Source organism: Pristiophorus japonicus, chromosome 7, assembly GCF_044704955.1.
Source record: "Pristiophorus japonicus isolate sPriJap1 chromosome 7, sPriJap1.hap1, whole genome shotgun sequence".
Lineage (NCBI taxonomy): Eukaryota > Metazoa > Chordata > Chondrichthyes > Pristiophoridae > Pristiophorus > Pristiophorus japonicus.
In genome coordinates this window covers 66,897,742-66,913,533 of record NC_091983.1, presented here as the reverse complement: position 1 = coordinate 66,913,533, position 15,792 = coordinate 66,897,742, and the positions used below count along the sequence as shown (strand labels likewise).

Here is a 15,792-nt window from a genome sequence, read left to right as displayed (position 1 = left end):
ACCCTTGCACCAGTGAGACAAACACTTTCATAATCTTGAAGACCACTATTGGTCACCACTCAACTGTCTCTTTTCTCGAGAATAACATCGAAAATAGTTTTGCCTTTTATGAACACATAATGACAACACTAGGGCAAAATATATTATAATAGCACTTTATACAAATCGGTCCAAGACACACTGTCCACATTATTGCTTAGTACAGGTTGAACCTCCCTTATCCGGTCCCCTATTTTCGATGTTGCATAAAGATGAGTTTTGTTGCCTAATTTAACCTATTACTGGGGGTCTTTTCTCTAGAAAAGAGAAGGTTGAGTGGTGACCAATAGTTGTCTTTAAGATTATGAAAGGGCTGGCCTATGCCGGATGAGGGAAGGTCATTGGCCCGAAGCCAGGGGGGGGGGGGGAAAGAGGGAGGAGAGCACTGTGTGGAGGATCGGCCAGCTGGCTCGACCCCCCGGAGGAAGGGATGAGCGGAGGAATGGCCGGTCCGAGGACGCAGCCTGCTGGCACGACCCCCCGGAGGGAGCACGGAGCGGAGAAGCGGCCGCCCAGAGGACGCAGCCTGCCAGCCCGAACCCCCAGAGGGAGCACTGAGAGGAGGAGCGACCGGCCCGGCCCCCCCAGAGGGATCGCTGAGTGGCCGGCCAGAAGACACGGCCCACCGGCCCGACCACCCCGAGGGAGTGGCCGCCCGAGGACGCAGCCCATCAGCCCAACCCCCCGGAGTGCGTGCTGTGGGGAGGAGCGGCCGGCCCAAGGACTGTGGCTGCAGGAGTTCCAGCAAGGCGACGAGGAGGAGCCAGCCAATAACCCCGACATCGAGGAGAAAGATTCTATCAGTGAGCACCCTGTACGAATTAAAAAAAAAATGTATGTTCTGAGACCAGGAAAGGAAGGATTTTGACCGGCCGCGTTGTGCGCATGCGTCACCTGGCGGCTGGGAATGGTGCCGGATGAGGGGTGGTGCCAGATAAGGGAGTCCCAGATAAGAGAGGTTCAACCTGTACTTCGCCAAAAGAAATGAGAAGAACTGATCATTACGATCAGCTAAAACGATAATGGAAAAGAGGATTGTAAACGATTGTGGAAGTAATGGGATAAGCTTTTTTAGTTATGTGAAACATAGAAAATAGGTGCAGGAGTAGGCCATTCGGCCCTTCGAGCCTGCACCACCATTCAATATGGTCATGGCTGATCTTTGACCTCAGTACCTCTTTCCTGTTTTCTCTCCATACCCCTTGATCCCTTTAGCCGTAAGGGCCACATCTAACTTCCTCTTGAATATATCCAATGAACTGGCATCAACAACACTCTGCGGTAGGGAATTCCACAGGTTAACAACTCCGAGTGAAGAAGTTTCTCCTCATCTCAGTCCTAAGTGGTTTACCCCTTATCCTTAAGCTGTGTCCCCTGGTTCTGGACTTCCCCAACATCGGGAACATTCTTCCTGCATCAACCTGTCCAGTCCCGTCAGAATTTATGTTTTTATGAGATCCCCTCATTCTTATAAATGCCAGTGAATAAAGGCCCAGTCAACCCAGTTTCTCCTCATATGTCAGTCCAGCCATCCCGGTAATCAGTCTGGTGAACCTTCGCTGCGCTCCCTGAATAGCAAGAACGTCCTTCCTCAGATTAGGAGACCAAAACGGAACACAATATTCCAGGCGAGGCCTCACCAAGGCCCTGTACAACTGCAGTAGGACCTCCCTGCTCCTATACTCAAAACCTCTAGCTATAAGGCCAACATACCATTTGCCTTCATCACCGCCTGCTGTACCTGCATGCCAACTTTTAATGACTGATAAACAATGACACCTTCCCTTTTCCTCATCTGCCACCATTCAGATAATATTCTGCCTTCGTGAGCGTCAGAGAACTAACACACACTATAGGGCCATTGAAGGATGTTCAAAGACAGGTTACAAAGGACTTACTGGATATGGTGAAAATATAAAATGAGTACTTTGCATTGGTCGTCACTCTTGAAAATGATTCTCGACTTTTGGAATTTAATGATTTTAATAATAAAACTAGCATTAACATAGATGAACATACTGTTTTAGATATTATTAAGAACCTGAAAATAGACAAGAGCAGCTGGGCTGGATGATATTCACCAGAAGGTCTTCAGGGATATGGGTCACATGCTGTGCGATTCCCTAGCCTATATTTTTAACAACTCACTGCATTCTGGGACGGTTTCCATAGACTGGAAGAAGGCTAATGCAGTTCCATCTTTAAAAAAAAAACTGTGACATGGCAGATCTGGGTACCTATAGGCCTATTAGTTTGACATCAGTAATAGGAAAGATGTTTGAGGTAATGCAATATATGATTGCTTGGATAGAAAGGGACACATTCGGGACACCCAACTTGGTTTCCTAAAAAAGGTAAATTTGATTGTATTATTATTGAAGAAGTCACCAAGATGGTGGATGAGGGAAGTCCAGTAGATATTATCTACTTAGATTTCCAAAAAGCTTTGGATAAGGTAGGGAGAATAGGCTTCTCTACAAGATCAAAGCCTCTGATATTAGTGGTACTATATTGAGCTGGATTGAGAACTGGCGGGAAGGACAAAGACAGAAAGTCGTTGTGAATGGATTTGAATCGGTTTGGAGACCGGACACCAGTGATGTCCCACAGGTTGGGACCGTTGCTCTTTACTATTTTTATTAATGATCTAAATGCAAGTGTTAGTATCATCTGCAGATCGTGCCCCTAAGATCTGCGCGAGTGTTCGGACTGTAGACAATACTCAACAAGTTAAGGTGTATCTTGATGTATTGGGAGATTAGGCTCAGGACTGGCAAATGATGTTTAATTTGGAAAAGTGCAGTGTTTTGCATGTAGGCAGGACGAATGCTCAACATACATACATCCTTCAGGGAAAAACATTAAAGGTGACGGCGAAAGAAAGCGATCTGAGCATACATCTGCATACATCTCTAAAAAAGGTAGAAGAGCAACACCATGAAGCAATAGATAGAGCGGGTTGGGGTGCATTCAACGGATTATAAGGTATTGCTGCAGGAGTTCCTAAGGGCTGTGTCTTAGGCACAACCATCTTCAGCTGCTTCATCAATGACCTTCCTTCTATCGTCACATCAAAAATAAGGATGTCTGCTGATGATTGCAGTTTAGTTGCATTCGCAACTCTTCAGATAATGATGAAGCAGTCTGTGCCCACATGCAGCAAGACCTGGATGACATTCAGGCCTGGTCTGATAAATGGCAAATGGTATTTGCACCATGCTAGTGCCCAGGCAATGACTATCTCCAACAAGAGAGTCTAACCACCACCCCATGACATTCAACAACATTATCATTGCTAAATCCCCCATCAACATCCTTGGGGGTGTCCATCGACCTGAAATTTAACTGGACCAACTACAAGTTCTGCGGCTACAAGAGCAGATCAGAGGCTGAGTATTCTACATCAAGTGTCTCATCTCCTGACTCCCCAAAGCATTTCCACCATCTACAAGGCACAAGTTAGGGGTGTAATGGAATACTCTCCACTTGCCTAGATGAGTGCAACACTCAAGACGCTCAACACCTACCAGGACAAAGCATGACTGGCACCTTATCCACTACCTTAAACATTCACTCCCTCCACCACCGGCGCACCATGGCTGCAGTGTGCACCATCTATAAGATGCACTGCAGCAACTTACCAAGGCTTCTTCGACAGCGCCTCCCAAACCAGTCATCTAGAAGGACAAGGGCAGCAGGGAAATGGGAAAAACCATCACCTCTAAGTTCCTCTCCAAGGTCACACACCATTCGGACTTGGAAATATATCGCTGTTGGGTCAAAATCCTGGAACTCCCCCTCCCCCCGCCCGCCCTCCTAACAGCACTCTGGGAGTACTTTCACCACAGGGACTGCAACAGTTCAAGGCGGCTCACCACCACCTTCTCAAGTGCAATTAGAGATGGGCAATAAATGCTGGCCTTGCCAGTGATGCCCACATTCCATGAACGAATAAAAAAAAGCACAAGCCCTACTCAACCATTATCCTTGCTGACCTACTAAAGCTCCCAGTGCTCAATACTAAAGTCCAAAATGGAAGTGGGATGGAGGCAGTGTAGTTCCCAGCACTGACATTCTTAACCTTTAGTGCTTAAATTTACCCAATGAGTAGCAGAGTTATACTATTAGTAAAAGTAAAGATAGCAATTTTTACAGGAAGCAACTTCCATTTCTCTAATGCCTTTGAAGTAACAAAACATCAAGCAATTCAGAAGCAAAAACAGCCAGAATTGGAAGAAGGAGGATTGCAAAAACAAGATCTGAGGACATTTTTGAAATAGGGAAAATAGGTAATAAAAGATTGAGAATATATTCCAGAGTGCAAGGCCAAAAGAGCTGCAGGTGAAGAAAGTAAAATGATAGAAGCTGAGGATGCATGCATGAATGTTTCCAAGGTCAGAAAGGGTGAGGATATGGAAGGATCTGTAGATAAGGACAATGGGCTCAATTTTCCCCAGTGATTTGTGCCGTTTTTTTGGAGTAGGCTGCTTTTTTTGGGCACAAGTTAAAAAACCAGTTTCCCCAATGAATTTGCACCAGCATAACTCAGTTAATTACGATTGTTTTAGGTTCGGGTTTTTTTCAGCCAAAAGGGGCGTAACCTGTCACCCGCCCCAATTGTGTTCATTTAGGCACGTTTGGCCAACTAAGAGTTACTCCAGTTCTGCTTATGCCAGCGTATGTGACCTCAGCAGATAAACCTTCTGCAGAGTTAAGGAAATCGGCACAGATAAGTGCAGCAGATGCTGAGAGGGAGAGGGGGAGAAAGGATACGGACCGGGACCTCGATTCGGGCGGCGGACCGGACCTGACCTGCAAGCCCTTCGACTGAGGGCATTGGAGGTAAGTTGCTGCGATATATTTCAATGTGTTTTAATGTGTTGTGAGCTGGCTGTATGTTTCACTTTGCAGCCTCAGCTCGCATTGTGTCCCTGGTTTCCATGGCAGCCCGTTCTTTTTGGCACAGATCAAGGCTCCATCCCTAAAACTAAAGGACAGGTTAGGCCACACCAAAATGAAGAAATCCAACGGAGAAACTTAAAACATTTTTTTTTTGCGCACTTGGGCCCCTAAAAAGCGGGCGTAACTCTTCAAGTACGCCAAAAAAAGCTTTGGGGAAAATTGACCCTATTGATTTGGAAATTGACGCACTCAAGCCCAAATAGTACACTGAGGTTGCCCACGGTCAGGCTCAGTCCGAGTGGGCTGCCAGAAGGAGGGTGCTGTTTTAGGTGGGAACTGAACAGGATCACTTTAGTCTTGCCAATAGTGTTGAAAAATACCGTGGTTTTAACCTCCATCTCAATTCATCATTCTCTCTCTCCTCAGAGTTCACCACCCTCCAATCCTCCCTTAATCTCTCCTTCCATGTGAATTCCCCACCCCATATTCACAGCCACCCCCTTGACCTTGCCATTTCTCGTGAACTCGCTATTCCTACCGTATCAATTGCAAATAAGGCCAACTATGACCATTTCCTTGTATCGCTCTCCATCCACATCCCACTTCCCCCACCCAACCCTACTTACTTCTGTTTCCGCCCTTGGAAAAAAAACTCTCCCGACTCTTTTGGAGTTGATAAGTGCAGTTGTAAACTATCCAGCCTTTGGCCCTCCATTCACCATGATATTTCTGCAGCCACCTATCTACTCAAGCACACCCTCACCACCACCTCTGATGCCAGAGTCCCTATTAAAACCATTACTCTCTCCCACCATACCTGTTCCCCCTGCTGCGGCCCTCATCTTCGCTCCCTCTAGTCAATGGGGTGTAGACGTGAATGGATTTGGGAGTCAACTGGTTTAGCCATTCACCGCCAGATCTGGTTGGACCACAAAGCATTATCGGGTCCTATGCTTGTCTGCCAAAACTGCTCATTATTCCAGGATCATTCTGGAATGCAAAAAGAATCCCTGGCTACTATTCTTTACTTCTAACCGTCTTCTTAAACTCCCCTCCCCTGTCTCCAGCACACTCGCCTCCAACAAGTGAGAGGAGCTCATGGGCTTCTTTGTCTCAAAGATTGAAACCATCGAGCAGCTGCACCCGTCACTTCTTTTCCTTCTCATAGCCCACCGGGTCAAACTTCCTGAGGTTTCCCCCGCCCAAGCTCTAAACTCGCATCTTTCTCCAGTTTCTCTCTGATCTCCCCTCTTGATCTCTCCATGCTCATCTTGTCCATGAGATCCACTTCCTGCTTCCTTGACCCTATTCCCACTAAACTGATGACCACCCAACTTCCTTTTCTGACTCCAATGTTAGCTGACTTTGTTAACGGTTCTCTCTCCTCTTTCAAATCTGCTTTCATCACCCCTCTCCTCAAAAAAACAACCCTTGACCCCACTATGCTTGTAAGCTACCGCCCCATCGCCAACCTCCTTTTCCTCTCCAAAGTCCTTCAAAATGTTGTCGTATCCCAAATCCGTGCCCATCTTTCCCCAGAACCCCATGTTTGAAGCCCTTCAATCTGGTTTCTGCCCCTGCCACAGAACTGAAACGGCTCTCAACAAAGTCACAAATGATATCCTTTGTGACTGTGACAAAGGTAAACTATTCCTCCTCGTCCTTCTTGACCCGTAAACAGCCTTTGACAAGGTTGACCACTCCATCCGCCTCCAAATCATCCAGCTGGGTGGGACGGCACTTGGCCGGATCCATTCTTATCTATCTAATCGTAGCCAGAAAATCACCTGCAACAGCTTCTCTTCCCACTACCACAGTTACCTTTGGTGTCCCCCCCAAGGATTTATCCTCGACTCGCTCCTAGTTCTCATCGATATGCTGCCCCTTGGCGACATGATTCGAAAACACAATGTCAATTTCCACATGTATGCTGATGACACCCAGCTCTACCTCACCACCACTTCGTTCGACCTCCTCCATGGTTTCAAAATTGTCAGATTGCTTGCCCGACATCCAGTACTGGATGAGCAGAAATTTTCTCCAATTAAATATTGGGAAGACCGAAACCATTGTCTTTGGTCCCCGCCACAAACTGCGCTCCCTAGCCACTGACTCCATCACTCTCCCTAGCATCTGTCGGAGGCTGAAACACACTGTTCGCAACCCAAGTGTCTCATTTGTCCCTGAAATGAGCTTCCGGCCACATATCCGCGGCATAACTAAAACCGCCCATTTCCACCTCCGTAACATTGCCTGTCTCCGTCCCTGCCTCAGCTCATCTGCTGTTGAAACCCTCATCCATGCCTTTGTTACCTCTAGACTTGCGTACTCCAACGCACTCCTGGTTGAGCTCCCACATTCTACCTTAAGTAAACTTGAGGTCATCCAAAACTCGGCAGCCCGTGTCCTATCTCACACCGTCCCGCTCACCCATCACCCCTGTGCTAGCTGACCTACATTGGCTCCCGGTTAAGCAATGCCTCGATTTCAAAATTCTTATCCTCATTTACAAATCCCCCCATGGCCTTGCACCTCCCCATCTTTAATCTCCTTCAGCTTCACAAGATATCTGCGCTCCCCAAATTCTGCCCGCTTGAGCATCTGATTATGCTCAACCATTGGTGGCCGTGCCTTCAGCTGCCACGGCCCCCAAGCTCTGGAACTCCCTTCTTAAACCTCTCCGCCTCTCTATCCTCCTTCAAGACTCTCCTTAAAACCTACCTCTTTGACCAGGCTTTAGATCATCTGCCATAATTCCTTCTTATCTGGCTCGGTGTCAAATTTATTTTTTGTTTTATAACACTCCTGTGAAGCGCCGTGGTAAGTTTTACTACGTAAAAGGCGCTATATAAATAAATTCAAGTTGCTGTTGTTGAAAGAAAATCTTCCTCTACACCAGCATAATTGTGGTTGATATATTATTTATATATTGTCAAACCATTAACAGATGTGAGATCTTAATGAAGTAGAAAATCTGCACTGTAGCACAATAAGCAATATTATGGTGTTATTAATCAATGATGGTGTGTTTTACTATGCTAAAGGCACTATATAAATGCAAGTTACTGTTGTTGCTGATAGGTCTGACTTCAGAGACTTTTGGATGCTTAACCTAGGGGATACTTTCAAGTCTTTGGTTTTGACGAGATATCTGAACTCCGTAAGGAGTCACAACTTGCATCACCAACATACAATATGGCATTGTGAAAGAGTGCAAAGAATTTTCATTTAAAAATCCTGTTGATTGTCAAGACATTCTAAATCAGGTATTTAAAATCCCTTGTGGACCCAGTCTTTGTTTTCTAATTATGGTGCTCTGTATCTAGTTTGTTTCACGGCTCCTGTTTAATATTCTCGGTCAATGGATTCAATTTAATTTTATCCTGTACACAATGGTCTGATGCATGTTTTTTAAAAAAAAAAACATACAGTAGCACACTCTAAACATTTCACGTGATCTCCGGGAATCCATATCCTATTTAGGAGATAAACATTAATCCTGAGATGCGTAATCCCATAAAAGAGACAACTTTCGTTTTCACAGAAATATGGAAACATAGAAAATAGGTGCAGGAGTAGGCCATTCGTCCCTTTGAGCCAGCACCACCATTCAATATCATGGCCGATCATGCAACTTCAGTACCCCATTCCTGCTCTCTCCATACCCCTTGATCCTTTTAGCCGCAAGGGCCACATCTAATTTCCCTTTGAATATATCTAACGAACTGGCCTCAACAACTCTCTGCGGTACAGAATTCCACAGGTTCACAATTCTCTGAGTGAAGAAGTTTCTCCTCATCTTGGTCTTAAATGGCTTACCCCTTATCCTTCATAATCTATCTGCTTATGGAACCTGCTTTTTTGTCAAGCACAACATTTAACAACTTACATTATTATAGCATCTTTAATGTAGTAAAACATCCCAAGGCACTTCACAGCAGCGTTATCAAATGGAATGTGACACCGAACCACGTAAGGAGATACAAGGACATGTGACCAAAAGTTTGGTCAAAGAAGCATTGTAAAAGGAGAGGAGGGAGATACACGGAGAATTTTAGAAAGGGAATTCCAGAGCACAAGGGCGAGCCAGCTGAAGGCACGGCCTCCAATGGTGGAGTGATGAAAACAGGGAATGCACAAATGGTCAGACTGTAATAGATTAATTAAACCACCTCCAAAAATATTACTTTTCATTGATGTTTGTGGACTTTTCTCGGAGCAAAACAACATTATGAATTCCTCCACTAGAAGAAATAGTTTCTGTAACTACTCTATTGAATCCATCGAACATTATAAATATCTCAATTAGATCACCATTTAACCGTCTAAACTTAAAGGGAATACAACCCAAGGCAAGTAGTTTTGTGCTTGGGTTGGGGACCCACCCACTAAAAGTGCATGCACTATGAGAAGGGATTTCTAGATAGTGGGTATCCTAGCCTATTTTCTTCTCCATAACCCAGTGGTGCTGCAAACAATTGGAGCACACCTATTGCATCTCAATGAGATCAGATAACTCAGCTACCTGCTAAACAAACGCACTCAGCAATTAAGAAAGCAGGAATTGTTTTAAACTTATATGCTCTGCTTTGGAGCCAGAACAGAACAAGATGGTTTCAATACATAGACTACTCATTACTACTTTTGATCTTGTACAGCATGGCATAGTAGTCATGATACACAGCAATAGTGTCCGAAAAATTTCACTCCAGGTTCTAGCTGAACATTATAAAACTTTAAAAGTACACTTAAGTATTGAGCAGTCAAGCAATAACTGACAATGGTATCAACAGTTTAGTCCTGATGCAAGCATCCAGAAAGATATTTAGGTTAATTAAACTTACCCAAATCCAGTGAAGCCTGCATGGTAGACCAACCAATTCTGCACAAGCCTTGATCATGGCAAGATACTTCATAGTAATATTTTCCTATGTGTAATAGAATAATTCATATAAATTTCAACATCACTATCTTTTGTTGGTCTTTAGATTTCTTGCTTAGAAATACTACATTCCGGGCTACATTTCAAGGCTCATTTGAAAATTAAAAACCCTTTCATTGATGGAAATTATAAAAAATACAAAAGATTTATTTACTTTCCAGATATAGGGCTGGAAATTCATCAGCCTTACGCCACGTATTTCGTCGGTTTGGGGGTGGGAAATTCATTGAAGTCTTCTGCCGGTGGTTCTGAAATATCGCTGGGGAGCGGACGGCCAGCATGCAAGATTGGAAAAAGCATTTGTTCACAGTGGTGACCCGTAGATGGGGAAAAAAAAACAGAGGAAAAATCTGTCGGAGCAGCCCTTGGAACGGCAGTAGGTATTAAATCCTGCAAAAACGTAAGTTAAAGTTTTTATTTTTTAATTCTTTTGCAACGATTCACTAGAAAAGGGTCTTGTGAATGTTGCGCGATTTTTTATTTTTTGGAAAAATAGCGTGTTCTCCCCCCTCCCTCGGCCCAACTCGCAGCGGTAATCCGCCTCGGACTAAAAGTTGACAAGGATCGCGGTTTCCACCATCGGACTTTGTGCAACGCCGATTTTTCCCGCCGGGCGGATTTTTTCGCTTTTTTTCATGAATCTTCGGCCTCAAAATCATAGCTTTTTTTTTGGTGGCAAACCAGTGGTAATGGTTTTTGATGAATTTCCAGCCCATAGGGTTTAAATGAATCCCTTAAAAATCTGAAAAAGAATCACACAACCGTCCCACAGAGAAAGATTACAAAAAGGTGAGCACGAGAGAAAACCGTGAATGCTAGAAATCTGAAATACAAAACAGAAAATGCTGGCAATGCACAGGTCAGGCAGTAATCTGCCTCTTTTTGAGATGCTGACACACCCACTGTGTGTTGCCAGTCTTTATTACAATATGGACAATCTCTAAAAATATTTTGAAGAACCAGTTACGCACTCATTTATTACACAGCAGTTTCGGTCATGCGGGCCAGTTTTTTGAATGTTCCAAAATATGGCATCAAAAATCTGAGTTTATACATTGGCCTAAATCTCATCAGCAACTCTTAAAATATCAAATAATGTCATTATGTGCAATTTGGCCTATTCTCTATAATCTGCTGTCACTAGGTAGAGAGTCATAAATTGTAATTAATTCTTGCAAATAATGAAAGGAAGGCACATCATGATGCTTTTACTTAAAGTCCGTAAGTTTGAATACCATTGAAAAAAGTTGCATTTCAAAAGTTATATTAGAAGTCTGATGAAGGAGCTTAACGGAAACAAATGTTTCTTTCATAAAACAATGAGACCACACTTAACATCCAAAAAGAACACCAGCACTTTTAGTTACGGAATTTGATTCAATTATCTATGACACACAATACTTACCCTTGTTCACTCCCTTTGTGGATCTGCATCCATGCCATTCTTTTACTTCCCTGCTCTGACAGCACATACCGTCAGCTCCAATAGCTGGGGGAAGATGAAAATGAGGTATACATTTTCAAGCAAAATTTTTTTTTTTTAAATTGGTTACTTTTTTGTGTTGTATAGAGACATATTTTCAACATTGGAACCCGTTCATCCATTCAATTAGGTCATGGCTAATCTTTAACTCAATTCCATTTACCTGCCTTTTCTCCATAACCCTTATTCAACAAAACTTTATTAATCTTACAAAATGTCAATTGACCCAGCATAACCAGCCTTTTGGGGAAGAGAGTTACAGATTTGTACTACCCTTTGTGAGAAACAGCTCATATGTATGAATGCAAAGTATTCTTTGAAGGTCGAGCGCTCATTAGCGTGGAAGCAAGTGATCCTTGACTCCGGGGGGGCGCTTAGGAAGAAAAAGCTCCAGGATGACTTGCTTCCACGCTAATGAGAGCTAGACCTGTAAATCTGTAACTCTCTTCCCCAATGGGTGGGTATGCTGGGTCAATTGACCTTTTTTTAATATATTATACAGAGACTGACATGTTGAATGCATTGAGTACTCCCACCCCCACCCCACCCAAAGTATTAAAAAGTCAGACAACACCACGTTTCTATTGGTAAATGCATACAATGTTACTGAACCATTTAGATTTAGCTCCTGGTCTCTGCCGAATTAACTAATCTCACCTAGGGGAGCAATAGGGCAGGAACAATTGCCTCAATGTCTCTGGATTAGGGCAGAAGGAAAAAGTGGCCACAGCTTCTACTCCATGGGGCCAAGTTTCGGCCGGAGTTGCTCCTGTTTTTTTGGAGCAACTGGTTTAGAATGGAGTATCTTAGAAATTGCAATTCTCGGCATTTAGTTTGCTCCAGTTCCAGTCAGTTAGAACAGTTTCAGTTTGGAACAGATTTTTTTTTTTAAAAACGGGGACGTGTCCGGCCACTTACGCCCGTTTTGAAAGTTTAGGCAGTGAAAACTTACTCCAAACTAACGTAGAATGGAGTAAGTGTAGATTTTTGTACACTCAGAAAAACCTTGTCTACACTTAGAAAATCAGGTGTAGGGAATGGGGGGAGGGGGGGTTTAAAGGGAAGTTTACAAACATTAAACACATCAGTTTTACAAAAACAGCCATCATCAATAATAAATACATCAATAAATCAATCAAAAAAAAATAAATTAAAAAAAAAACATTTTCTACTTACTGACTGCAGCACCGCGAGTCCTCCAACAGCGTGCTGGGACGCCCCCCCCCCCGTGTGTCTCTATCTCTCTGTGTGTGTTTCTGACAGCGAGGGGGGTGAGAGGGGAGAAAGAGAGAGAGAAGGGAGGGGGGAAAGAGAGAGAGAGAGAGAGAGAGAGAGAGAGAGAGAGAGAGAGAGAGAGAGAGAAAGAAAGGAGAGGGAGGCTGAACGAGCCGGGCCCGAACGGGGTGGGGGGGGGGGGGGGGGGGGGAAGTCAGGTCGGGTCCCGGTCCAGAGGAAGCAGGAGCTGGGCGTGGGAGGCAGCCTTATCGACGCAGCCCCAGTGAGGCCATTCGGCCAGGGCTAGGGTCTGTGTGCTTCGTGCCCCTCCCACACAGTTTTGGGCGCTTGGAGCTACTGCACATGCGTGCCCACTGTAGTGCCTTTGCAGAGGTCCCGGCACTGTTTTCAGCGCAGGGACCTGGCTCCGCCCCCCGCAGCTTGTGCTATGTCGCGCCCAGCTCCAGAGGGCCTGCTGGGAGCCGGAGAATAGGTAAGTTTTTTTTAGGCGCACTTTGTGGCGCGAAAAACTGGCGTCCAGGTCGGGGCTGCGCTGTCCTAGGCGCGGCCCGAAACTTGGGCCCCATATTACTACATAAATGAATACTGGAAGTTTAGCAAGGGCAGATTCAGGCTTGGATGAGATTCTTGAAAAAGAATTCCTCTGTGGTCCACTTCCAAATAGTGTTACCAAGGCATGAAATACACATGCTTGGGTGATTCATAGCCAGCAAAAGGCATAATCTTCAAGAGGACAGGAGGGGAAAGCAGAGAAAGGAAAGAGATACAGATGAATCACATTACATTGCCCTCAAGAAGGTGGCGGTGAGGTGAAAGTCCTCCATAGTGCCAATTTGCCTATTTTGTCGACTTTGTTGGAGCGGATCTGGTACAACTGAGTGGCTCGTTCGGCCATTTCAGAGGGGCAGTGAAGAGTCAACCACACATTGCTGTGGGTCTGAAGTCAATATCGGCCAGAACGGGTAAGGGAGACAGATTTCCTTACCTAAAGTACATCAGTGATGGGTTTTTACGACAATCTGATAGTTTCATGGTCATCATTACTGATACTAGCTTTTTAATTCCAGATTTATGCTTGAACTGTATAAAACACTAGTTAGGCCGCAGCTAGAGTACTGTGTGTAGTTCTGGTCACTACATTACAAGAAAGATGTGATTTCACTGGAGAGGGTACAAAGGAGATTTATGAGGGTGTTGCCGGGACTGGAGAATTTTAGCTATGATGAAAGATTGGATAGGCTTGGGTTGTTTTCTTTGGAACAGAGGAGGCTGAGGGGAGACTTTATTGAGGTGTATAAAATTATGGAGGGCCTAGATAGAGTGGATAGGAAGGACCTATTTCCCTTAGCAGAGGGGTCAATAATCAGGGGGCACAGATTTAAAGTAATTGGTAGGAGGTTTAGAGGAGGTTTGAGCAGAAATTTCTTCAACCAGAGGGTGGTGGGGGTCTGGAGCTCACTGCCTGAAAGGGTGGTAGAGGCATAAACCCTCACCACATTTAAAAAGTACTTGGATGTGTACTTGAACTGCTGAAACCTACAGGGCTACGGACGAGAACTGTAAAGTGAGATTAGGTTGGATTGGTCTTGGTTGGCCGACGCAGACACGATGGGTCGAAATGGCCTCCTTCCGTGCCATAAATTTCTATGATTCTATATTTAAAGGTTGATCAAGGTCTCGACTAATGCATTGAAACATTATTTTGGATACTGTGGTGAAGCTGCGCTATAAAAAAAAGCTACAAGATTATGAACATATCCAGATTAGCACATTTCTCCTTCACATGTAAATTAAACACATTAGTCAATTCACATACCACAGAACTACCTTATATTAAGAGGACATTAATGCTACTGGTTAACTTTCTCTATATGCCATATTAACAAAGACAACGATACACTAAACAACAAAGTGCATCATTTGCCCTTGTGCTAAAACACAAACAGTTATATTTTTAATCAAATTAATGCTACAGAACATTACACTTTGAACTGCAGTTTTAACAGTTCCAATTTGCTCTTGATTGTACCAATAGTGACCAGAAAACTAGAATGCATTAACTTCATGCCCAATATTTAACTAAAATAGGTTCAACTTACCAAAGGCTGATCCTCTGTCGTAGGGATTCATCTGCCACTTGTTGAACACTGGGGGGGGGGGGGCGGGGGAAATATGATTAAAAAACATGCATTGACAATTTAAATAAAATTATTTAAAGTTGCTAAAGTTTCAAAATACTGATAGCATGTTTTACTGTTGAGATAATAGGATCAGACATCCCACAGTATAACATTACATACATTTTAAAGCCAAGATGTATTCTGTATCCCAATAGAAATGCTTTCTAAATATCTCTAACATTCAAGACTTCCACTAATTAATTTACAGAAGTCATTTTTTTTTTTCCATTCTCTTACTTTCCCTTCCTCAATACATTGGGCTCAATTTCCCCAGTGATTTGCGCCGTTTTTTTTGGAGTAGGCTGCTTTTTTTGGTGCATTGAGTTAAATTTTGGCGTATTTGTTTCCCCAAAACTTTCCCCTGCAATCTGCGCCAGCGTAACGGACTTATTTACGAATATTCTAGGAGAGTTTTTTTTCACCTCATGTCTGCGCGTTTTTTTCAATTGTTCGCAGTATTTTTCTCCATTATGTTGGCGTATCTGGCACTCCCAAAAAACCTTTGAGAGTTAAGAAACCAGAGCACATTCACAAATCTGCGTTGAAAAGACGCCATTGTTTTTAAATTGAAGATTTTGGAGGGAATCAAGAAGAGAGTCAAAATCAATAATAAAAAAAGTTAAACTTTTTTTTAAACCAGTCAACGTAGAAGTGTAAATTTGTTGGATTTCACAAGTTTTCTCATTTTTTTAAAACTCACTCACATGCCACCACCAAACGCCTTGAAGAAGCCCTGGAGGGTTGTAGGTTTGGCCGGCAGAATCGGCCTTGCGTCCGGACACAGCGGCTCGGGGTTCGGCTACAAAACAAGCCGGGCGGGGGGGGGGAAAAAAGAGAGATGAGAGGAGGTAGAGTGCCAATCTTACGGCTTGTAACCCGGGGAAGGAGAGAGATAGCTGATCTTACAGCTTGTAGCCCGGGGAGGAGGAGGGAAGAGAGAAGTCACAAGACTCAGGGTGGTGGGGGGGGAAAAGAGAGGTCACAAGATCTTTGTGTGTGGTCCATCCATA

General features: G+C 44.1%; 1 protein-coding gene across 1 annotated transcript in view; it reads right to left on the bottom strand.

The window, feature by feature from the left end:
* ddx1 (DEAD (Asp-Glu-Ala-Asp) box helicase 1) overlaps positions 1 to 15,792 on the bottom strand; it is a 55,776-nt gene that overhangs the window by 31,612 nt on the left and 8,372 nt on the right. The window contains exons 6-8 of the mRNA XM_070885015.1: positions 14,702 to 14,749; positions 11,289 to 11,372; positions 9,786 to 9,869 (exon numbers count right to left, since the gene is read on the bottom strand). Of these exons, the coding sequence (XP_070741116.1) occupies positions 9,786 to 9,869; positions 11,289 to 11,372; positions 14,702 to 14,749 (216 nt within the window). The remainder of the gene's footprint in view (positions 1 to 9,785; positions 9,870 to 11,288; positions 11,373 to 14,701; positions 14,750 to 15,792) is intronic.